At 41.5% G+C, this 24,707-nt stretch overlaps 2 protein-coding genes across 2 annotated transcripts in view; one reads left to right on the top strand and one right to left on the bottom strand.

Moving 5' to 3' along the window:
* Positions 1-24,395, bottom strand: part of LOC145996976 (uncharacterized) — a 38,848-nt gene extending 14,453 nt beyond the window's left edge. Inside the window, exon 1 of the mRNA XM_083133567.1 lies at positions 24,319-24,395. The gene's annotated coding sequence lies outside the window, so the exon portion shown is untranslated. The remainder of the gene's footprint in view (positions 1-24,318) is intronic.
* LOC145996781 (uncharacterized) lies at positions 7,744-10,269 on the top strand. Its single transcript, XM_083133314.1, has one exon. The coding sequence runs from the start codon at positions 7,744-7,746 to the stop codon at positions 10,267-10,269; it is 2,526 nt and encodes an 841-aa protein (XP_082989440.1).
* Positions 24,396-24,707: the final 312 nt, after the last annotated feature.

Below are 24,707 nucleotides of genomic sequence, written 5' to 3'. Positions count from 1 at the left end.
GGTAGAGGCGGTCGAACTAGTCCGTCAACTGCCCCTTCCCCCAGGAATAGACATTGTTCATTTCAAGTCAGGCGTAATTTAGGAGACAAGGGGCCACTCGCCCCTCCCCCAAATTCTCAGGTATATTAAAATTAAGGTTTTTTTGTTAACTCCCTGTGACCTAAGATTCACCCTTCTCCAATCCAAAGTTAGAATAGAATAACAAAAAAAAAAAAAGCGTTTTATCGGAAAGATTGAGCGTTATATACAGAAACTTTAAGTTGTTTTCATAGTTAGCATATCATCACTCATTGTCATCTTCGCGATAAGCCAACAGTGGCAAACGCTGGCTACGCAGGATTTCTTTTTTTCGGAGAGGTTGGATTTGTAAAGGTGGTGGATAGTACAAAGCTGCTTTAATACACAATAAAATATTTCGTATATTTTGAAATTTCCACCCTCAAAGATGGCAATCGTGGGTGATTTCAAGGGAGGTTTGCATTTACCACTCTGGATTTTCCGGAGTTTTTCACTGTTTCTGTTTGAAAACGTTGATTTATTCAAAATTTCGGAGGGGATGTAGCCCCATCAGCCCTCTTCTGCATACACCAGTGGTGCCAGAAAAGCGAAGTAAAATAAACCAAATCAATCATTATAATAAATCAAAATTGAACAAGGTGTGCAAAGTTAAGGGCATGCAGGACAGTCTTCGCCCGGCTTTTCCCTCCGAGTCAGTGTTGCCAACTTAGCTCTCTTGGAGCCAGATCTGGCTCTTTCGTGCACTCGTTTGTCTGTGAACTGAGGCGCCCGCTCCCGTACCTCACTATGATACCGTCACTGATTCCGGCCCACATAGACCAACTTTTGCCATGATTATACATTTTGCACGTGACGTGATATTTTTATACTCGTATATTGACTGCGTCGCCCCATCCCCTCTTATATCTCCAGTTACTTTTATTTATAGCGCCGTGTTGACGTGAAATTGGCATAATGTTATCAGGGAATCCTTTATTTTCGATTTCGTACGACCATGAGATGGGTGATACCGCCGGATCTACATGGTGAAAACTAAGAATAAATTGTCATCAATTTAGAGTTAACGGTAGCGCCCCACCTCTTTGACAACTAACATTACTCTAGGAAGCACTTGCCGGCCCCTGTGGCGCATTGGTTAGCACATCGCGCTACGACGCCGGGGGTTCCGGGTTCGAATCCTGGCTTGGACATGGATGTTTGTGATTGTCTGTCCTGAAAAATCCTGAAATTTTGAAATATGAATGAAATCATATGCGTGAATGAAGTGTGATGGTGGAAGCTTCCGCATAGGGGCTTTCCTTTATATATATATATAAAGTGGTAAAGTGGTTAGCACATCGCGCTGCGACGCCAAGGGTCCCGGGTTCGAATCCCGCTCGGACTTGGTTGTTTTTTAATGTCCCTTTCATCAATTTCATCATTTCATCACTCATCCCCATCTTCGCAAATTAGTCAAGAGGCACAAAACGCGAAGCAAAATAAATCAAATCCAGGGACGTAGCTAGGTTGATCAGTTCGGGGGGGCCCAAAACTTAAGATTTTTTTCTATCAAACCATTAAAAACTAACAAACTATTAATATACCATATAGGCCTACATAAGTATATGTACAGTATGTGTATTTGGGTATATATATATATATATATATATATATATATATATATATATATATATATATTTACGGATATAGACTCGCGAAATCCACGGCCACTATTCGGAAATCTAAATGCAGAATGAACTTAAACTTATTAACTTAATGGCATCTAGACAGTCTTTAAAAATCCATGTATTCTCTTATGTCAGATTTTTGAGACACCAAGAACAATGTCATTAGTCCTTACTCTTTAGATTTGTAAATTTGCTCGAAGAAAATTGAGAAGTAGAGAAAACACTCTTCCGTCAGTTTAGATATAAAAAAAGTGCTGGAATCAGGTGCACAAGTATGACAACGGTGCGAAAATGAAATGTTTGTGTAATGAGTTCAAGATAGGTATCCCATGTATAGATATTGTTTATACCAGAATCGAATCCGGCGGCCTTTAGTGCAAGGCGACACCCTTAACCACAATTCTATGGGACATGCACGAGTCTTTTGTGGCGTCGCACTGTACACATTGGAGAATGATGACTTGAAATTTTATGCACACATCTAATTTTTTAAAAGTAATCCTCTTTGCGCGTGCAAAACTGAATATATGATGGCAATAGAAACAACAAAATTCCCGCGCGCTCAAATTATTGCGCTCTAGTCTTTCAAGGTTCGATCCCTGGTAGGAATTCCAAAATTTCTGTGATGGCCTAACATTGTGAGGACAATTGGGAAGCTACTTGAAATCAATATGTAAGCGAATTCCACTCTCAAAGCTAGATGGGACTCGATGTGATGACCATGCGTCACCGAATGGAAAAACACTTCGGAGGCTTTGCCCTTCAAAATTAATTTTACTGAATAACTGTAGTTTTCCTTAGAGAACGTAAACATGTTTTTTTTGCACACTACAGTTGTTTTCTTTCACCCTACTTTTATAGTTTTTCATTCAAAGGATTCCACTCCCGAAGCATAGCATGACGCACTACTGAACCAGAGGTCCAAGGTTCGGACCTTGGACAGGTGTGGTTGTATCATGTCTCGCATCGCTATTCCTTCGGATCATCATTCAATCTCACCGTCGTATTTAACCCAAGAGGTAGAAAAGCGGCGTAAAATAACGAAATAGAAATTATTGATTGACTTGTTTCATTTTACGTCACTTTTCTGACACTTTTAGCTAATCGTGAAGATGAGTATGAGTTAAGATTAACTTGATGAAAGGACCATCACAAAGAAGACACATTCTCAGGCCGGAATTCGAACACGGGACATTCTGCTTCGTAGCGTAACCTGTTAACCACTCCATCACGGAGTTGTCGGCCCAAATAGAAATGAAAATTAGAAAATGCCGTCTTGAATTTGCAGGAACCGAGTTCACCAGCAAGGGCAAAAGATTTTCGCTCCCACTAGAATAAACAAATAACAGAAAATGCTTGATAAGTAATTTGGCTCTCCATATTTCATGATATTATTATGGAAGTAACTATTATTCGCTATATAACTCTGGGTTAATTTTATTTGTATGCGTAGTGAACTTTCCCGCCTAAGCAGCAGCCACAGCGTCTGCATTTGCGGGTGGAGGCCAGAGTTGTTAAAGGTCCAGGAATATTAAATAAATTCAATTCCCATCCAGGAAAGAAAATCAGAAAGCATAAATGGGTCCTTATTTCCTGAAGAATTTAAATACGGTCAAGGAACATTTTTTCCGGATCATTTTAAATAGAGTCAAAGTTCCGCATTAGTAGGTAGAAAGGGGCGGAGCTGGATCTAGCTGTTTTTTTTTAACAACATAAAAATGGCGAGGTTGGCAACACTGCAACACTATGTTTTTTCCCACTTTCGAGAAGAGGCTAACTTAACCTATGGTATTTCCCTGTAAGGCACCAACTTTTGGGCCCTCAGCGTAATCTGCTACGACAAAAAAAATTCCCTCGCCCCAAGTATGAGTCCACCTCGCCCCAAGTATGAGGCCACCTCGCCCCAAGTATGAGCTCACCTCACTCTCGAGAAGGGCCTAACTTAACCTAATTTTTCTATGAATATGCTTAGAAAATGCTATAATATAGGTAAAAAATGCATGAAATTGGCTTATTTTGGACTCGCGCCCCAAGTATGAGTCCACCTCGCCCCAAGTATGAGTCCACCTCGCCCCAAGTATGAGGCCACCTCGCCCCAAGTATGAGCTCACCTCACTCTCGAGAAGGGCCTAACTTAACCTAATTTTTCTATGAATATGCTTAGAAAATGCTATAATATAGGTAAAAAATACATGAAATTGACTTATTTTGGACTCGCGCCCCAAATATGAGGCCACCTCGCCCCAAGTATGAGGCGAGAAAAAATTTCTTCACTCCCAAGTACGGGGTGCTTTTTTTTTTGCTCTCCTCTTAAAAATACAAGTTACTCTCTTGAAGGACCTAACTTAACTTATACCTGTGGCCCTACAAGTACGAGGGCTCTTTGCCCTCCTGCCCCTACCCCATATTTACAAATTACTCTCGGGGAGAACCTAACTTAACCTATATTTCACCCCCCTCTCCCCTGTGCAGTATAGCCTAGTATAGCAATATTTGCTCATAATCTATTGCATTGGGAGGAGGCGTATATAGGCTCTTGCACCTCTGAAAAAATTCACGAGAACCAAAAAGTAATTTTATATATGCCTGGTATATAAAATAACCATGCCTATGAACCTGTTTGGCTAAACTCGACGGTTTGCTTATTATTCATCTCTAGCAATGGCACGGTGGTGAAGTGTTGATACCCCCCTCTCTCTCTTCTTGTAATTTTGCGAGTGCCTCTGTTTGTAGTAATAAACCAATCTTATACAGTTGCCAATGTTGCTATCAACATATTTATTTCTATGTAAATGTCGATATTCGAAAAATATATGTAAGAGTTATTAACTGTATATATGTGCATTGTAGTGTAGGGATTAGTTTTGGTACCAAAAAGCAAGTGTGCGACGTTTGTTACTGGGTGAAGAAGGAAAATTCTGAAAATTATGCATTCTTCATAATGTTGCAATATTGTTGGATATGTATCGACCCTGGGAAGTTCCAAAGTTCTCTATAGAAAGTAAAAAAAAAAAAAAATAGTTGGAAACTGGCATTGTGAGTTCCCAGCTAGTGTGACAAAGCTTTGAATGCTGTGACCCTGGAAAAATCTGGAGTTCTACCTCGATAGCGGCGCTACTATTGTTACACTACCATTCGCTTGTGTTGTGAGGGGAGACACAAATAAGCAGGATGCTCTTTGAATTTTCCAGCTTTTAACTTGTTGCGGGAAATTGCAAAGTGCCGTGTAGTTCGAACAAATGCATGACACCAGAATTTTTTCAGTACCTCCGGTTTTGGGAACAATAAGCTCGGAATTTCAAAGTGTTGTGTAATTCAGTATGTTCGAAAATTGTGGTGTTCGGTTTACTGCTCTCTAAACAGTTGCGTGTCAACTTTGCCAACTGTTGGGAGATAGTGACGTCATTTGACAGCATGGTAGGAATGATGTGATGTGCGTTCAAAATAAAATGGCTAAGAAGCGAGAGGGACTATTTTCTGTGGCGAATTGTTGTGAATTTCTATTGGTTCACGTATGTTTTAGCGACGCGATACTTTTTTATCCTAGCGCTGGGAATATAACTAATTGTCCTACGTGGTAGAGTTCAGTTTTGCATCAGTTTTTAAAGTGAAATAGTACTAGCAAGATTTTTTAGTGGGTGAGTAATACTGTTTCATATAGTCTGAATGATGTGGCTTTGATTTATGAATTTAGTGGAGCTTCTGTGAGAGAGGTACAAACTTCTTGAAATAAACCTAGCAGTTCTTGTATATTGTGGATATGTTTCGCATCTCTTTTTTTTTTTTTTTGTTTTTATATTTGGAACATGCTGGAAACGTAAATGTTACTAGCTTGAACAATATGTTCCTTGCAAATTTACAAAATCTAGTTTTGTTATTGTTTTCCGTATGAGGGTTGCTGGACTATTTTTTTTTTCTTCTGAGGACCTCTTCATGGTGCAGTAGTAGTGTTATCACCTTGTAATTAAGGGGTCCCGGGGGTTCGATTCCCGGTGGAGGTATAAGTGGTTTGGATCTTATTTTAAAGTGTAGGTCCAGTCCCGATTAGTCTTACTGTGCATAAAGTGGACTTAAAACCCGAACTCAAACTTAACTTTTTTTTTTTTTCAGTGTGTTGTTGTTGCTAGGAAATATGTACGCGGTGCATATTAAAGTGCAGTTTTTTTTTTTATTATTTTATTTTAAACTGTATGTCCAAATCAATCATGGCTATGGTTATTACGATGATGTGGTTTTTTTATATATATTTATAATCCGAGTGCTACATAAACAAAATAGCCAACTTGCAACAATAAGTGTGCTAAATATAAGCGAGCTATATATAGATTTTGAAATGGTGAAAAAAGTTAAATGTAATTTATTGGTTATGTTGCCGAACTGAAATATACATATGAGTAAAGGTTACCCCTGTGCTTAACACCACGCCATGAAGGTGAAAGTGGCCCTCATCAACACACCATCTGCCAAAAATGCATTAAGCCTGTAGCAAAAACAGACCTAATTTTTCTGAGTATATGTTGGAAGAAATTTTTATTATTATTTTGGAGAACTCATACGATGTGTGAAGCTTTTTCTTTTGCAACAATCAAAATTGATGTATTTTTATCAAATTTTCCCCCTAATATTTTCTGTTTGATATTATTTTTTCCTGGTTTGAAATATAAAATACCCGATAGATGCTTCTTGCATCTTCTAGATTTACTATTTATATAAAACCCACCCTTATTATATAATTATACAGAAACATAAAATGGAAATTTTTGATTACTCCCCCCTTTTTTTTTAGGATTGCTATGTGAAAAATTGTATATAAATAAACAAGGATACAATGGCCCCCAAAATTGCGTGCTCGACATGTGGAAAAATAATTTCAAAATCAAATATATCCTACCATCGGAAAAGATGCAACCCAAGTAAGGAGAAGCGGACCACTACAGAGGCTACAATGGAGTGCAAGAACTGTAATATGGCTATTACAAAATCGCATATGGCAAGGCATCATAAAATATGTGGGGGGGGATCAAGCCAGTGGCAACTGGGGAGAAAGCGTAAACTGGAAGCCCCCCAACCACATAGTCCGAACAAAAAGCCAAGGAGTGAGACACGAATCACTCTAGAGAGGGGTTTTGATATTTCGTACGATGCTGATGAAGGTTGTGATTTAAACACCTTCTTGAGAGAAATCAAAAAGGATGTCATCAATAAGGTGCGAGAATTTTTGTTGAGCTTCTCGATCAAACTGTCTTTAATATTCAGCGGTATTTACGAAACCTATAACAAAACCCATAACGAAATACATACTTTCCATCACTATTCTGGCCATCCGATCCCATTGCATGCTGCCGATGATGTAAACTTAAATACTGTCATCGAAAATTTGTATGAGGTGTTGCTGGCAAAACACGAAGCATTCGAAGGGAGGGGCTCAGGGTGGAAACTTTGTTTATTGCCCGAGTTCTCATCTTGTCACCTAGAAGTCAAGGTGGCCAAGTACAAGCCTCTTCGTGGAAATAGTTACGTCAAGCTACCCTTATGGATACAAAACAAAAAAGCAGTGATCAATATCAAAAATAATGATAATCAATGTTTTTTATGGTGTATTATTGCTGCTCACCATCTTCCAAACAATAACCGGAATAAATTATACAACTATAACAAACCGGAATACCTCAAAAAATTTGAACCAATGATGGCTGGCATTGAATACCCTGTTACTTTGGATAGCATCGATTGTTTTGAGAGGCAATGCAACTCGAAGATTGCTGTAAATGTTTTTACATATGATTCTCCAAATAACATATATACTCTTCGAGTTAGCAAAATAGTAGACAGGCAGAAGGTTATTCGCCTTTTATTAATTAAAAATAAAAATGTGTACCACTATTGCCTTATAAATGATTTACCAAAACTTGTTGCAAGGCAAATTACAAAGCATGAGGGCAAAATCCAAATATGCGATTGTTGTCTTGCAATATTTTATGGGAGACGACAGTCGCCTGATCTTGAGCTGCAAAAGCACATGGTGCGATGTGCCAAACATGCAGTTGCAACAATAAAAATGCCAAAGCATTTAGATGTAATGAAATTTTGGAAACTGAAAGCACTGTTGAAGCATCCTGTGGTGCTCTATGCAGATTTTGAAAGCCTGCTTAAATTACCAACATCTACTAAAGCAGGTCCCAAGTCTGTTCATATCAGCCACCACACTCCGTGTAGCTTTGCCCTGCTACCAGTTTATGCATACCCCCATAGTATGACCAACATGCCAAAGTTTAAGTTGTATTTTGGTGCGAGTGCCCCTAAAGTATTCATTGAAACTCTTATAGAGTTTACAAAACAACTTACCAAGCTTCTTGACCTTAAAGTACCAATGCCACCACCCACACCACAACAAGAGGAAGAACATAATCGTGCTACCATCTGCGAAATTTGTGAGTGTGCTTTCACTGAAAATAATTGGAAAGTTTACCATCATAATCATTGGAGTGGGGAGGTCGTCAGCGTCAGTGTTTGTAACAAATGCAACTTGCAGATCAAGGTTTTAAGTTTTGTACCAGTTTTGATACATAACTTAAAAGGTTACGATGCGCATTTGTTTGTAAAGGAACTTGGTTGTGATTCCGAACGCATTAATATCATCCCTCAAACAAAGGAAAAATACATTTCATTCAGCAAGTGGGTGAGAGTAGAGGGAAGAAAAAATCTGGTCGAGATTCGATTCCTGGACAGCTACCAGTTTTTACCATCGAGCTTAGCAGGATTAGCTGAACAGTTGACCGAGAATGAGCTCGTAGAAACCAAACGCTTGTTTGAAAATAAGCATCTCAACCTCCTGAAACAAAAATCCATATACCCATACGAGTATATGGATAATTTTGGAAAGTTTAACGAGCTACAACTTCCGCCACGGGAAGTTTTTTGTAGTCGCCTAACAAATAGCACCTGCTCAGTAGACGACTACCAGCATGCAAAAAAAGTTTTCGAGGCTTTTGGATGCCGGAATATGCGAGATTACCATGATGTATATTTAAAACTCGACACAACCTTGTTGGCTGATGTCTTCGAGTCCCACAGACGCAGATGCATAAGTACACATGGGTTGGATCCTGCATATAGTTACACTACCCCCGGTTGGTCCTGGGAAGCAATGCTAAAAAGTACAAAAGTGAAGATTGGCCTCATCAGTAATATAGACCATCACCTTTTTATCGAGGATGCCATTCGAGGAGGCATTGTCCAAGCACCACTCAGATACATCAAGGCCAATAACAAGTACATGCCCAACTACAACCCCAACACCCCTTCAACATTCATATCCTACATTGATATGAACAATTTATATGGATGGGCCATGTCTCAATTCTTGCCTATTGGAGATTACATGTGGATGGAGGAAGACGAACTTGCGAATCGTGAATTTCTGAAATGGCCTGCTGATCATTCGTGTGGGTGTTTTCTTGAAGTTGATCTCGAGTATCCTCACCAACTTCACGACAAGCATCATGGTTTTGCTATGGCACCACAGATGGAAGTTCCTCCTGGTGGTAAAAATGACAAGAAGCTCATGTTAACATTTCACAACAAACAGAACTATGTGCTACATTATCGATTATTGCAATTTTATTTGCAACAAGGATTGATTTTGAAGCGAGTCCACAAGGCTTTGAAGTTTACACAGAAGAAGTGGTTGGAGCCTTACATCAGTGACAATACACAAAGCCGGGCACGAGCCACGTCAGCTGCTGATAAAGACCACTACAAGTTGCTAAATAACAGCATTTTTGGCAAAACAATGGAGCAGGTTCGAAATCGAATTAACTGCGATCTGGTATCTAATCCTCGGAAATGCGAGAAGTTAATCGCCGATCCTTTCTATAAAAATTTTACAAGATTTACTGATGACCTAATGTTAATCGAGAGGGGGAAGAAGCAAGTAACACTCGATAAGCCAATAGCTGTTGGAGCCACGGTCCTAGAACTGTCCAAACTTGCCATGTATTGCTTCCATTACGAAGTTATGCAACCTCATTTTCAAGATCGCATTCAAGTAGCATACATGGACACAGATAGCTTCGTTTATTGTATTAGGACCGAGGATCTGTTTGAAGATTACAGAATATTAGCTGAGCACTTTGACTTCTCCAACTACTCAGAAGATTCCCTCGAGAAGTACAAGCTGTCTGGCATCCAGAACGAGATGACAGTGGGGAAAATGAAAGATGAGGCCAGAGGAAGAATCATTGCAGAGTTTGTGGCCCTCAGAGCAAAAATGTACTGTATTAGATTTGTGGACGAGTCCAAGGAGATAAAAAAGGCAAAAGGAGTAGGACGAAGTGTTGTTTCACAGTTCGACATAGAGCTATACAAGAAATGTTTGTTTGAGAAGAAGCAGATCACAAGAAAAGAACATCGCATAGTTAGCCACCTCCATGAGGTGCATACGGATGCTATCGATAAGGTGGCACTTGATGCTGCGGACAACAAACTTTGTGTGCTTCCATGTAACGAGCACACTATGGAATGGGGTCATCATCAGCTTAATACATCTTCTCCAGCATGTTATGCGAACCATACCAAATCTTAAAAAAGTACATCAAATTATTAGGTTTTTATTGATGATTTTAATAAAAAAATCAACACATGTAACAAAAAATTGCAAATTTTCAACGGAACTAATTCCTCGCCGTGTCCTACGGGGCGAAAAGAGGGCATACGCAGAGCCAAAGGGGAAGTTCCTTTGTGCGCTCAAGTATGATTATTTCTAAATGCAACGATGTTTAATTTTATTAATATTTTCAGATTATTGTGAGGATTGTGGAAGCTGTATTGTTAGAAGATCAATAGCCATTTCTCACACACCCTGGAGGTTAATAGGAATCTAATATTTGGACCTACGGTCAGTATAATTTTTTTCTTGCACCTAAAACTGTTCAGTCACTCTTTCATTCTTGACATCATACACAAATGTTTTCTCTGCAATAAGAATGGTGCTGCACAAAGTATCTGCAGGCAAGGCGTCGTGGAACTCGCATACGATCTTTATGTTGGTACGATCGTTGACAACCACCTGCTTTCTCTTAGATGTGTTGATGACGAACATGGGTCTGCGAGCTATGAACTCGTTGGGATTGTAGTACACGTCCACATTGCCGGAGGTCACTCTTTTGTAAGCTGTGTACGCCTCGTAAAGTTTCAGGTAATCGTTGTTTGTAATGTTTAGGTTGTAGTTCTCGCGTGGGAAAACTTCATTCCTACCATTTTTGAGGTAAATATTCTTAATTTTGCAATTGTCAAACTGGCTAGAATCTTTCTCTTGGTTGTTGTCCTTCCCTGTCTGGAAGAGCACAACTGCAAACTCTGGCATATCGTACCGGATGCTGTTGAACTGCGTAGTAACATCAAATTCAAAATGGTTGCCAGAAGCAGGTTTCTGCACACACTGGTAGCCGTAAAACTGGATGGGCACTTGGGGGTTCTTCAAGATGTCGGCTTTGTACTTGAGACCGTAATTAGATTCGTATTCTACCACAGGCATGCGCAGCTCCATGGACTGGATGACGCACTTGGCAGCGTCGGGTAGTGTGTTGGCAAGTGCTGTACCGTCTGCACCCAAGGTGCTGTAACGCATCAGCACATCGTTGTCGTTGGCGCTTCTGCGAAAAGTGACGCGTAAACCACCCTTCCACATAATCTCCGTATAGTCGGAGAAAAAGCCTGGAAGCAAGCGCATGGGAAACAGTACTGTGTGGCTTTGAGTTTTGATTTTTGTACCTGCTTCGAATCCCCCTGCCTGGTAGTATGCTGCATCGGTCTTGGAGAGCTTCAGTGTTGCCACAGCTGTAGAAGTAATCCCGGGGTAGTCAACCCTATCGATGACGGTGCCATGCTTTCTAACTTCCACTTGCGAGAACAGATGCGGTACAAAATTGTCCACAAGTTTTAAATTTGCATTGGCGTTAAATGCTTCCCCGTTGTCTCTCTTCACCACATCAAACTTGATATACAAATCAGCTCTGTGAGGGTGAATGAACCCATCCCCGACGTCCACATCGTATTCAATCTCCCTGTTCGGTTCGTTCAAATTGGCGAACGTGCGACGATTGGGTGGGAAGGACTGCAACTCGTAACTTTCGATTTGCTCCATGATTGTTATTTATTATACGTTAATCTCCACGACGGCGGTGGTAGTAGCTCCGGCAAAATTCACCACCTCATTTTTTTCGTTTGTCACTGCCAATTCTATGTTGTCTATGCGATTACGAGATATGGGGAAGTATATCGGTGGTGAGGGTGTGTATATAATCGGTTCCATGAATTCAGAGTTTGGTTTGAACGTAGCGATGATACCTGTCTGCTTGTGGCTGCCTGGGATGCCATCCGAGGATTTGGTGATCATGCCTTCTGCCACGTTGCAATGTATGTTCAGAGTCTCGATGGCTAGAAATTTAGGAATGTTGGCACCGATGTGCTTGATGCCAGGTTCGAGCTTTGTGTTGTCCTCGAATCCCAGAAGCTCTCCAACAGTGCCTAGGTCTACTGTTTCCGTAGCAGACACAATTTCAACTCTGTGAGTTACAGAATTTTGAGATAGCAGTATATTTCTTGGCAATTGGGCTTGCAAGGTAGACAGATTGTACTGTCCTGGCGTGATAACTATTTTTTCATTTCCAACAGTAATTTTGTTATTGTGCTCCGTGACATTGGGTATCAGGTACATGCTGTAGAATGCACGAAGAGCAATAGATTTAGGATAGATGATGTCGTCATGCAACGCGAGTTTCAAGACCGAAGTCTCGCTGGTGAGATGGAACACTCCCATGGTGTTTTAGGTACCACAATGCTTTCTGAAAATGCTCCACTGAGGGGTTATTTATTTTAGACATGTATGCGAGAACGGAAAGGCATAGGTGGCCGCAATTAACATCGGTGAAACCCTGGATGCGTTCGTCATTGTAGTAGAGGTTGGCAACACTGAGATACTTCACCAACCTGGCAGGCGGTGTGCCACCGAACAAATCGAAAACAAATGCATTGTTATCGTCAATTTTGAGGTAGCATATCCAATGTGTACCAGGATTTTTGTAACTGTCCAGGTTGACCACGCCATACTCCTTTTTCTTCACAGCAGAGGGTAGAGAATCGGACATGAAAACACCCCTGAAGTTCCTTATTCCCAACGGTTCGATCAGAGATTCAATATCGAAGTTGGACAGGGCTTTTTCTTTTTTTTATATTTCTTCAAAGCATCGAGGTTGCTTTTTTGCTTTTTGGTCACACCTTTCCCCTTCTTCTCCATAGCCAGGTTGTGACGTTTCTGTTCTTCCAGCTCGGCCTTGTTCTTCTTCGAGTCGATGACGGTTTTGGCGATAGCGGCACTGCCTCCTGCCAAGCTGCCCACTGCACCCAAAGCTGCCAGGATGGCCGGAATGCTGAATATGAAACCTCCAATCTTCTGCTGCTTCCGCGAATGCTGCAACTTTTTCAATTGTGGAGTGCTGAGCAGCAATTTTATTCCGTGTCCTTTAGACAAGCATGAACGTTTCTTCTCGCGTTGTTTCTTGGTGAGTAACCCATCGAGGGCACCCAGCGTTTTCAGATTCGAATAAGGTATCTGGTATACGACGCCCTTGGGCTTCATGATGTAATTTTTTTTTTTTACGGTATGTTATTTTATATATGTTCAGAGATTTTTTGTTTTCCCTCCCGTGTAATTTTTTTTACGGTATGTTATTTATATATACTTTGCAGCTATTAAACAAATTCGATTATGTGCTTTGTTTTCTTACCAAGAAGTTCTTTTGTCCCCTTGTACACGATTCGAGTTTTACTCTCGATTAAAATAGATAGCTTCTCGTCGGATAACATGTTAGCGTATCGATCTGGTAAAAATAGGCTGTATTGTCCGTTGAGCAACAGACGTACTTTGGGACCATACTGGGTTGCAACAATTGAACCGGAAGTTATTGCGTAAGGTTTGTCCACTTCCAATTCCTGAATTTTTACATACTCGACTGACAAATTTAGCATTTGTTTTAATGCCTGGACGTCACTAATTTTTTCACTCATATCGAAGAAATATTTTTTTGGTCTCGTAGATTTTTTACAGTGTGTTATTTATAGAAAAAAGTTTCGGCATTGCCTAATGCGATGAGGTGATCGATGATCCTACTGGTTTCTGCATTTGAAGCGTACCAGTCGTCTGTATATCGTCTCCTCCCCTGTCTCCACTCGTGAAGTTCGTCCATCTTATCAGCCAATTTTTCATCAGCAGCCCGAAAAAGAGCATAGGGAGAAGAAGAAGATTTCACACCGCTTATTTTTCTCAGATGATCCAGAAGTAGCATTTCACAGGGCAAGCGAAATTGTGGTGTTATTTTAACTAAATCAATAAGCTTTTTAACATCCTCGTGACTATCGTCGAAAGTAAATATAAATATTTTGTATAACACTTCTGTTGGTAAGTCTGTTATATGCGTAGACATTTTTTTTACTGTATGTTATTTAATTACAGCCCCCACCCCAATTTTCGTTTTGTATTCATGGCAATGGTCGTGCCTAATGCTGCAACCCGTTCACCCAGCGAGGCGTCTCTGCTGACGAGTCTCCCGAACGCAGCATGCTCCAATTTTCTATCAGCATCGTGACGCGCATCTAAATTCGTATATGTGTTGTAAGCAATGTCGTGATCCTTGCATGCAGCATCCAGCAGATTTACCCCCTTGTCTCCTCTCTCCAGTCGCCGTTCCAGTTTAGTACCCGGCCCGCAGTATTGGTAACCTGGTAGGTGCATCTCGAAGGGTAGCTTGTTGATGATGTCGTTCACGAGACCTCGACCCTCGGCCACATTCCAGAATTTGGGAGGCAGGGTGTTGATGATTTTGATAAGGTAACCTATACCTTTGTTGTCGTTGACAATAAAGTTGCTAAGCTTGGTGCTAATCATGTCCATGATGCCCACCTTCTCGTTGTGGAAGTTGCGATTGCCTGCATTTTCTTCGCCTGCGATAACCAGCAATCGATCTACAAGCTTCCTTACGTCGTCTACCCAAACAAACTCTTTAGGTAGGGTATTGTAGAGTTTGACACCGCTGCCAGTCTTGAGCTGGTTCCATATTGGCTTGATGAGGTTCCTGTATTTTTCTCCACTGCTTGATTTTACGCGATTCTGTGTTGCATCGTTGTTTTGGTACAGGGCATCCGTCATGATTAAAATTTCTGTGTAACTTTGGTAATCCTCGTCTGTGTAATCTTTAGGTTGCTTTTTGGTGATAAGTTCCCACAGGCCCACAGTGCCAGGATACCTAGTCCAGCTGTTCTTCTCGCCCAAATTAATTTTCACGTCGTCACCTTCGAACGTAACTTTTGACTTTCCAATTTTCCAAACCACACCCTCGTTAAGTTCCACAGAGGGGTACAATCCAAACACCTCGTCCTTTTCAAATTTCCCGGTGCTCAGGTAATCTCTCGCCAACGGACCTAATTCAACTACCTTGTCCGAAGAGGTACTGCCTAGAACCTGACGTCTCAGAGGTGCAGCTCCAAGTTCGAACGGGGTAGTGTGAATACTGGATATCGGTGTAGGCACAGCATAATTTCGAGCAGCAAGTGGCACGAGCTCGTTGATTAAATCTTTATTTTGCTCGGTAACATCTTTGATGTCTTTACCTAGTCCACTTATAGCATCAATAATAGGTTGGTCCTGTCGCTTTTTCTCTTCGTAAATTCCGCGATTCTCTGATTTCCAACCCCTGAAGCGTTTGGCCAGGTAGTCGCGCAGCTTCAAGTTGTCGTCTGCGAGTTTGCGTTTCATCATTTGTTATTTATAATACGTCAAGACGTTTCTTGTAACGTCGCAACGTTTAGAAAGTTGTTTATTTTGTTTCTGTATTTTCCGTCATTGGGTTTCCTCGTCATGTCTATCGTGGCGAATCCGAAATCATTTTGATTCCAGCATGAAGAGCAAAATTTGGAAAACTGATTGTAGTTCATGTCCCCGCCTACATAATCATCGTAAGCATGTTTTAAATTGGTGTGGTCTTGACGAAACAAGCAAATAAAATTAGCGTTGTCTCGGAGAAGCTGCTTGGGAATTTTAGAAAAAGTCTGAGCAAGGTAGAAGCAGTCCATGCCTCTGTGCCGCCCCTGTGTAAAAAAATTGCGAATTTCGTTATGGTTCTCCAGGATGACATCGTCGAAGACCACCACCGAATTTTCATGGCAGCAGTCTAGTGGCATTACTTCGGAGGCAAAAGTAGCTATGCTCAGCCCTTCGTACAGTTTTGTCAGCTGTTGATATTTTGCTTGCTCCAAACTTTTGGAAAAAACATACAAGTGCCTGTTCTTCCAATCTAACCAGTCGGGAGCAAGAAGAAAATTATCAATAAGTAAAGTTGTTTTCCCACACCCTGAAGGTCCGACAATAAGGCAGCGAATGTTGTCCGGCAACAGTTCGCCGTTTTTCCTAGCCTGACGCTCCGGGGGAAAATCTGGCAGTCGCCTCACCACATCCCAAGCACCCGTTACACAATCACCTCGTTTGCGTCGATCCAACTTTTTTCCTCGAGTCCCAACCATTTCACCAACAGTTTGTCACCTTTTCTACGTAATACTTTTTCGATAAGATACGTATTGGGGTATTTTGTTTTAGAGAGTTCCTCCTCGTAGAATCGCCCTTTCAAAATTTCGTCGCGATTATCTTTTATTATATACGTGTGACGGTTACCGGGTAACAATCGAGCAACAGTGAAAAGTTCCGTACTCCAGTTTTTGGTAAAGCCTTTTTCAAACATGCGCTTAAATTTACTAATTCTTACTTGGTCTCCAATTTTGAATTTCGGTTTTTTGTTAGTGGGCCGGTACTTGGGGCAATAAACAGTAGAGATCAATTGTACCTCATCAGACTTGCTGACATCGGCAGGCTTCATGCGTATCGTGCTATGCAAACTGTGATTATAGTTGTTTACGAGTTCCGGAAGCACATTGACCCACTTGTGGTTACCTTGAAGCGTGAATCGTTTCCACATGCGTGTTTTGAGAGTACGGTTAAAACGTTCCACTACGCTGGCTTTGATGTGACTGAAAGTCGAGTAATGTTGAATATTTTGCTTCTGAACAAACTGTTGAAATATCGAGTTGTAAAATTCCTTTCCGTTATCCGTTTGAAGAAATCGAGGTCGCCTGCCACTTTCATTGAAAATAGTTTTGAATGCTTCCATTACGCACACACCTGTTTTAGCCTTGAGGGGCAAAGCCCACGCAAATTTTGAAAATGTATCTATAACAGTAAGAAGATACTTGTATCCTTTGTTGATTTTATGTAAATTTTTTAGGTTGCCGCTACTCATTTCCACAAGGTCAGCCTGCCAAAGGTCATCCACGCCTTTGGTCACCACCGCCAGTCGTTTGTAGTTTCGTCGTGCAGGTTTATGCAGCTCGTTCACGATACCCTGCCTAGACATGGCGCGAAAATAAGAATATAGCCTGGATGGGATTTCTGGCTGCAGACAATGCTGGGTTTTCTATATACAGCTTGTCACCTATTTCTATGTCGATAATTTGAGTGGCATCTTCGGCATAGGCAGTCTCGCGACTTTCGGGGTGTGTGAAATCGACCAGCTCAACTCCTCTTATTTTAGGCTCATCGCCAATGTTCGTCACGGTCATGATTGGGTAGTGGGTTGCGTGAGGCAAAGACCAGTAGGAAACCTTGACGAACTGAAGTGTGCCAGCGAGAAAAAATTGATGATAGGCTTTTGCAGGAGTCAACATGTAGAGTTTGTAACCTGGATTGAAAGGGGAGGAGAACTCTCTGTTTGGTATGCTGTACAGTTCGATGACAATCGTAGACTTGAGATTGTCGATGCTGGCATTTAGAGTGTTTACGTTGGTTCGAACCTCAGTCTCCACATCCTCCAATCTGCCATTCACCGATTCCAGGTGTTCCTCGATAGCATGAACAACAGTGTCATAGTTTGGTTTGATCTTTACATCGACAATAAGGCTCTTGAATTTTTCATTTAAGTCATGTAGTTGGGTGCTGAAATTAGCTATAGTCGATTCCTGACTTGCCTCGATACTCCCAATTTGCTCTTTCACGCTGGCAATAATCTGCTGCAGGTTTTCTACAAGCGTCAACTTGGAGCTCTGTATTACAAGGTCGTGGACCTGCGTTCTAATTTCCGCAAACAATTCATGCAGCTCGGTGATGTTCTGGTTGGTAGGTAAAGTCGCGACAGACCCCCGTATCGATTCAATTTCGGATTGGATGTTTTTGATGTCGTCGGATTTGAGTATTCGGTTGAGAGTTCTCTTCACGCTTTTCAGTTCCTGAGAGGTAGGCAGGGTGGCCACCGTGTTTTGGAGCGATTCCAAAGCTTTTTTCACCGCGTCCAACTCGGAGGCATCGGCAGCAGCACGTATGCCTTCTTGCAGTTGTGTTATGTCATCCTGGGTGGGAGTAGATTGTTGCAGGGTTTCCAACTTAGTCTGTATGTCGTCGATCAAGTGATGGAAATGAGACAACTCGGATTCTGCATTCAGATTTTCCAGTTTGGCGATTTGCTGTTGAACGTTGGCCAGTGTATCCCTGATGCCCGGCAGTTTGGTTTCCAGCTCATCGTGAACGTTCGCCAGATCATTTCTAATAACGGCAAGAGCATCCTCAATATGGGTTATGGTGCCTTGCAACTTCCCGAAATCCTCGTAGGTCTCAAGTTGGAGTTTGATGTTGGCCACGCTACGGGCAATGGAGTTCAGTTCGCTAGACGACGGTAAATTGTCGATAAAATCTTCCAATGTTTGGAGTTTAGTTTTTACTTCGTTGATGGCCACATGCAAAGCATCTGTTTGTAGCTCAGCCTTGATGCTTTCCAACGTAGGGATTTTGAAAGATTGAAACTGTTCGCGCAATTTAGCAATACTAGCGTTCACGCGATCGTAGTCGTCTTGAGTTTTAATGCTCTGGATGATAGTTTGCAGTTCGGTCTGGATGTTGCTTGTTTGGTCCTGCAAGCGTTGTTTCAACTGTTCAACGTCGGAGGTCTGCGTTTGCTGCAACTTTAGGAGTTCGTTCTGCAGATTACCCACACTCAGTGCCAGCTTGTCGAGATTGTCTATCGATGCGAGGTCAGTGTATTTTTGCAGCAGCGATTTTAGCTCTGCATCAATCTTGAGTACAGGGTCCAGGCACTGAGACTGCAAGCTGGCTATCTCGGTCTGAAGGCTAGAGTTGAGCGTGGACTGCAGGGCCTGCAGGTCGCTTCGCAGCTTCTTGACCCTGACGTCGAGCATGAGAAGCTCATCGCCATGGTCGTCGCGTTTCGTGTGGCCAAAAATATCGTTAGGCATTATTGTTATTTATTATAGGATAGCTAATTTTCATTTCTATGAAAAAAGGGATGAGTTTGTCGTAGTCGTCCAAGAGCTCTATGTACAGGCGATCGCCAGCAGATACATCGTACGTGGTAGTACTGTTCATCCTATCGTGCTTGATGCGATAGATGTTCTTGCCAGAGGAAATTTTGGCCTCTCCTTTATTCTCGGGATTCATGTCAAACTGCAGTTTGCCGGAGATGGGGAACTGGTAATAATTCAAGTTGTTGTTGAATATGTAGAAAGTCTTGCCCACATCCTCGTCGTACTGGGTCAGAATGCTATTCAAGTGTATAATCAACAAACCGTTGAGTTTAGATAATAGGGAGGGCAACAGGTCCAAGCTCGCAGGTGGCAACGGTGCACTTTGGGCGAATGCCTCCATAGCCTGCTTCCTAAAGCCAAACAGGTTCATAGGCATGGTTATTTTATATACCAGGCATATATAAAATTACTTTTTGGTTCTCGTGAATTTTTTCAGAGGTGCAAGAGCCTATATACGCCTCCTCCCAATGCAATAGATTATGAGCAAATATTGCTATACTAGGCTATACTGCACAGGGGAGAGGGGGGTGAAATATAGGTTAAGTTAGGTTCTCCCCGAGAGTAATTTGTAAATATGGGGTAGGGGCAGGAGGGCAAAGAGCCCTCGTACTTGTAGGGCCACAGGTATAAGTTAAGTTAGGTCCTTCAAGAGAGTAACTTGTATTTTTAAGAGGAGAGCAAAAAAAAAAGCACCCCGTACTTGGGAGTGAAGAAATTTTTTCTCGCCTCATACTTGGGGCGAGGTGGCCTCATATTTGGGGCGCGAGTCCAAAATAAGTCAATTTCATGCATTTTTTACCTATATTATAGCATTTTCTAAGCATATTCATAGAAAAATTAGGTTAAGTTAGGCCCTTCTCGAGAGTGAGGTGAGCTCATACTTGGGGCGAGGTGGCCTCATACTTGGGGCGAGGTGGACTCATACTTGGGGCGAGGTGGACTCATACTTGGGGCGCGAGTCCAAAATAAGCCAATTTCATGCATTTTTTACCTATATTATAGCATTTTCTAAGCATATTCATAGAAAAATTAGGTTAAGTTAGGCCCTTCTCGAGAGTGAGGTGAGCTCATACTTGGGGCGAGGTGGCCTCATACTTGGGGCGAGGTGGACTCATACTTGGGGCGAGGGAATTTTTTTTGTCGTAGCAGATTACGCTGAGGGCCCAAAAGTTGGTGCCTTACAGGGAAATACCATAGGTTAAGTTAGCCTCTTCTCGAAAGTGGGAAAAAACATAGTGTTGCAGTGTTGCCAACCTCGCCATTTTTATGTTGTTAAAAAAAAACAGCTAGATCCAGCTCCGCCCCTTTCTACCTACTCGCATTGAAATGAAACAATTCGCAACTTGGTACGAATTTAGATTGTGCGAGAGAAAAGGTTTCGGTCCTATAACGAAATCCTATAGAACAAATAAGAATGTATGCGTTCCCTAATCTTTAACAATCCCAGGGTTGTTAATGGTCCAGGTATTGTAAATAAATTCATTTCCCATCCGGGAGAGAAAATCAGCAAGTGTAAATGGGTTTTAGGCGTCAATTCGGTCCAGGAACCTTTTTTCCATATGAATTTAAATACGATGCAGGAACTCTTTTTCCGGTAAAATTTAAATACGGTCCAGGAACCTTGTTTTGCGGCTGAATTTAAACACTGTCCAAGAACCTTTTTCCAGGATCAATTAAAATTCGGTGCAGGAATAATTTCCGGATAAATTTAAATATGATCCAGTAACCTTTTTTAATGGAACAATACACTACTAGGACCGAATTTAAATTATGCGAGAAGAAAGGTTCCGGTCCTGCAACGGAACCCAATAAAACCCATAGAAGTTATGGGTAGATGTACCTTTGACAACCCAAGTGAAGGCTAAATTAAGAAAAATCACAAAATATGCAGAATTTTGAAACATTATTTCTAGAGCATGCACACTACTATATAAAGTTGACTACATACCTCGTTTCCTTCCTTAATTGAAATGTGACTTATTCTTCATCACATGTGAGATCAACCGCCCTCGGAGTCAAACCCGGTCTCCTGTTGGACATTTGGTCGATCAGTCGATCCTACTTCAATGTTTTCGAAAGGAAAACAAGCTGGCAGCTTCACACTTGAAATTTCACTTCGCCTATCCCCGTGGCGGAGTGGTTAGCACGTCGTGCTACGATGCCAGGTGTGCCGGGTTCGAATTCCGGACTGAGCATGGGTGTTTGTGAGTGTCCATTGATCAATTTAATCATATCATCACTCATCCACATCTTCGCAATTACCCAAACGTGGCAGAAGAGCAAAGTAAAATGAACAAAATCAATCGAAATTTCACTCGCAATGCATGAAAATGAGATCTCAAGCACTCCGTGATCCTACCGGAATCTCACGTTTACGGAAGCTAACTATAAAACCACTTCTCGGATCAAACTCTTCTTCGAACTAGCTGACAGTCATCAATTGTCGACCAATCAACACAGTAGGGCAAAAAGAAGCACAAGGATATAAAGTCGGTACATTACAAAGGCTTATTATGGCCTTTCCCTTCATTGCAGGTTATGAGCACAAGGGTTGAGTGTGGAAACCTGAAGGAACCGCGACATTTTTGTCATTCATCTCCCGCCAGATAAGGGACAAACGTAGAATTTTGTCTCTTGCAATTTGAAAAGCCTATGTCCATGCTGAACCATAAAGTAATTAACCCAGAAAGTCCTAGCTACCTGCAGTGCGTTTCGGCGCGGCCGATAACCAGAGCCAGATGAACAGAAGATTTTGTGGGAAGGGGGTGACCTGGCTTAGGCCCCCTGGTGTGCATGAAGGGAAAGTGTGTTTTCAAAAGGTCCCCGACTTCCCAGAAAGGGACGACCCATAAAATCACTGCATTTCCTACCAATGCATCCGTTTGTGTTCAACCAAAGTGTATGTCACCGCAGGATCCGAGCGCTTCGAGTTCTGTAGGTTGCGGGACTTCTCGAGTCTTTTGTCGACATGGTGCCAATCAGAATTTCTTTCTGCCAAGGTCGTTGCACCTATGAATCGGCTCTTCAGCTCGAGTGGCAAAAGACATGTTGTACGGAGGAAAGTTGCACCGGAAAAATTACCTTCTTAAATACGATGAAACTTGTAAAACATCCACAGATATTTATTCGAGGGTGGTCCCTTTGACAAAACATCAATTTTCTAAAAATTCTTCGAACGGACTGTATAAAACATTGCAATACTCCAAAAACTGAACCTGCTCTGCAACACAAGGAAAATGCCTCATTTAGCAATCAATGTGCCTTTGATTAGTTGGTAAGTTCAGTATGGCACTACATTTTAAATAATGCTGATGGAATAAATCAATAAAAGTTTGTTAAATGACAACGACTCCTTACCACAAGAATATAATTATTCTTTACGGATATCCCCTATAACGGTTGGGAGGTCGACGTGCTGACCCCACGTCACCCCATTTTAAATCCATTTTATGCACAGTAAGGCAAATCGGGACTGGACCTACAGTTTAAAGTAAGATCCGGACCACTGTGTATCTCCACTCATGTTTCAAACCCGGGACTCCTCGATTACAAGGCAACAACGCTATCAGTGCGCAATCGGGGAGGCATCGTTTGTTAAGGAGGATCTCAAAATCGGTCTTCACGATATAGGAAAAAATATGCGACTCGAGAAATCGTACAGTTTGTGAAGATAATTACTTTTAACACGTTGCGTGTTTTAGACTGTTTCAATAGTAGAATAGATATTTGGTGCGAATAATACTACTTACCCGGAGATATGAGGCATCCTGCCACCATTATACTTATTTAGCATGTATTGCGCTCTGATTCGGGACCAGTTGTAACTGTTTGCATATATGTCGTTTACCGCTGCACAAGCGGTCGTTCTTCAATCTACCAAGCTCCAAACATTGTTTGAACGCAACGGCAACACTTAACGCCCAACCCTGCCTGTTGTTGACCTGCGACTGCTAGGGGTGGAAAGACAGCTCCCTCAAAATTCCGAGAAACAACGAAGTTCTAGGTTCCTACACTGACATCCACTATGGCTAGAACCAGGAAAACGAGAAAGAAATGTGGTTTTGGGTTCGTGTCACTCAAATTAAGAACAGTGTTTCTAACTGAAATAAAAAAATCCTGAAAAATCTATTTTGCAATATTTGTCATGAAAGTAAAATTTTCAGCAAATGTAGAACAGTTTGCCGGGGCCACTTGAACGTTTCGGGGGGCCAGTACCCCCCCAGGCCCCCCCTAACGACGTCCCTGATCAAATCAATCAATCAATCTAGGAAGCACTTCGTAAATCTAGCTCCTTGAAAGTCAGTTTTAACTCCATTTAAGGTGAAATTTAGCTCTTTTATGAGCACCAGGTTTGGCAACTCTGCCAGGAGGCAAGGAGAAATGCATTGGGCATATGGGAGTATTTTTTTTAATTTGTTATCTTGGGAATATCAAACTTCCGATGGAATAGAAAATGATATCAACGGGAAGAGGGCAGTTTGAAGAAGTGAGTGTCCAGCAGAAAAGTCGAAACTCCCATTTGATTAGTCGTAACTTGATGTTGAAGTTGATTCCCTATAAGGTATACATGGGATTCCGAAAATTCTTATTCGTCATATTTTTACAGGTCGTATCTAGCTTAATAATTAACTTTGAAAAACGCTTCGACCTCCCACATGTGGAGAAATTCATACTCTCTTGTACCCCCACGTTTTTCTTCAGTAGCATTACTCATTCCGACGATATTCAAATAAATGCACACATGGTGCGTAACTGTATCTCCCCGCCTTAATAACAAATAGAATAGCTATGCGTTTCGGTGCACGAACTTAAACAAATAATAATAATAAAGATAATGCAAAACAGTTGTGCTGGTCTGCTGGATATTCACTCATCTGGTAGATCAAGTATAAAAGTCACCACAAGATAGTAATAATAATAATAATAATAATAATAAATTAATCAAATTGGTTTATTTTTATTAGTTTGCAAGAGTTATGATTTCTAGTGTTCAAGTTTTATACAAAGTAGCTTCCGAACGCAGACATTTTCGAGCTTCGTACTTGAAATCACTCACAGCTAAGGTGAGAGCTGTAGTAACCATTCGGCAATAGTGCTTGGCAACTATAAAGATCCACTCCAGAACAATTGTTTCAAACTTGTGTTTTGTCCGAAAATTTTTAAATCTGCACGGCGAACTTGTTTAATTACATGCTATGAAGACTCTTATCTCACTTACCTTCCTTCAACAACCAACTCCCCCTATCAGTTACAAGCAGCAACTAGGGAACAACAGTCGCTTTGCCACATTGTTTGATCGATCCAAAAAAAAAAAAAAGGTTGCCATGGTTTCATTTCGGCATTACCTGAGAATACCTTCCTCCTTGTATTGATCCTTGCAATACAGTAGTAATTTCAAGTAATTTCTTTGCTGTATAAGCAATACTTTTATTTAAGAGTATTATTATTATTATTATTATTTAACATCAGTTTCTGCCACTTTTGCCAACTGATGAAGGGACACTCGAACAAATAACGCTCTTGCTAAGGCCGGGATTCGAACCCGGGGTCCTCGCCGTCGTACCGCACTGTGCATACCCCTCCACCACGGAGGTCGGCGAGGTCACA

Source organism: Lepisma saccharinum, chromosome 13 (genome assembly GCF_977018435.1).
Source record: "Lepisma saccharinum chromosome 13, izLepSacc3.1, whole genome shotgun sequence".
Taxonomy (NCBI): Eukaryota; Metazoa; Arthropoda; class Insecta; order Zygentoma; family Lepismatidae; genus Lepisma; species Lepisma saccharinum.
The sequence above is the reverse complement of the archived record's forward strand: the minus strand, read 5'-3'. Positions and strand labels throughout refer to the sequence as shown.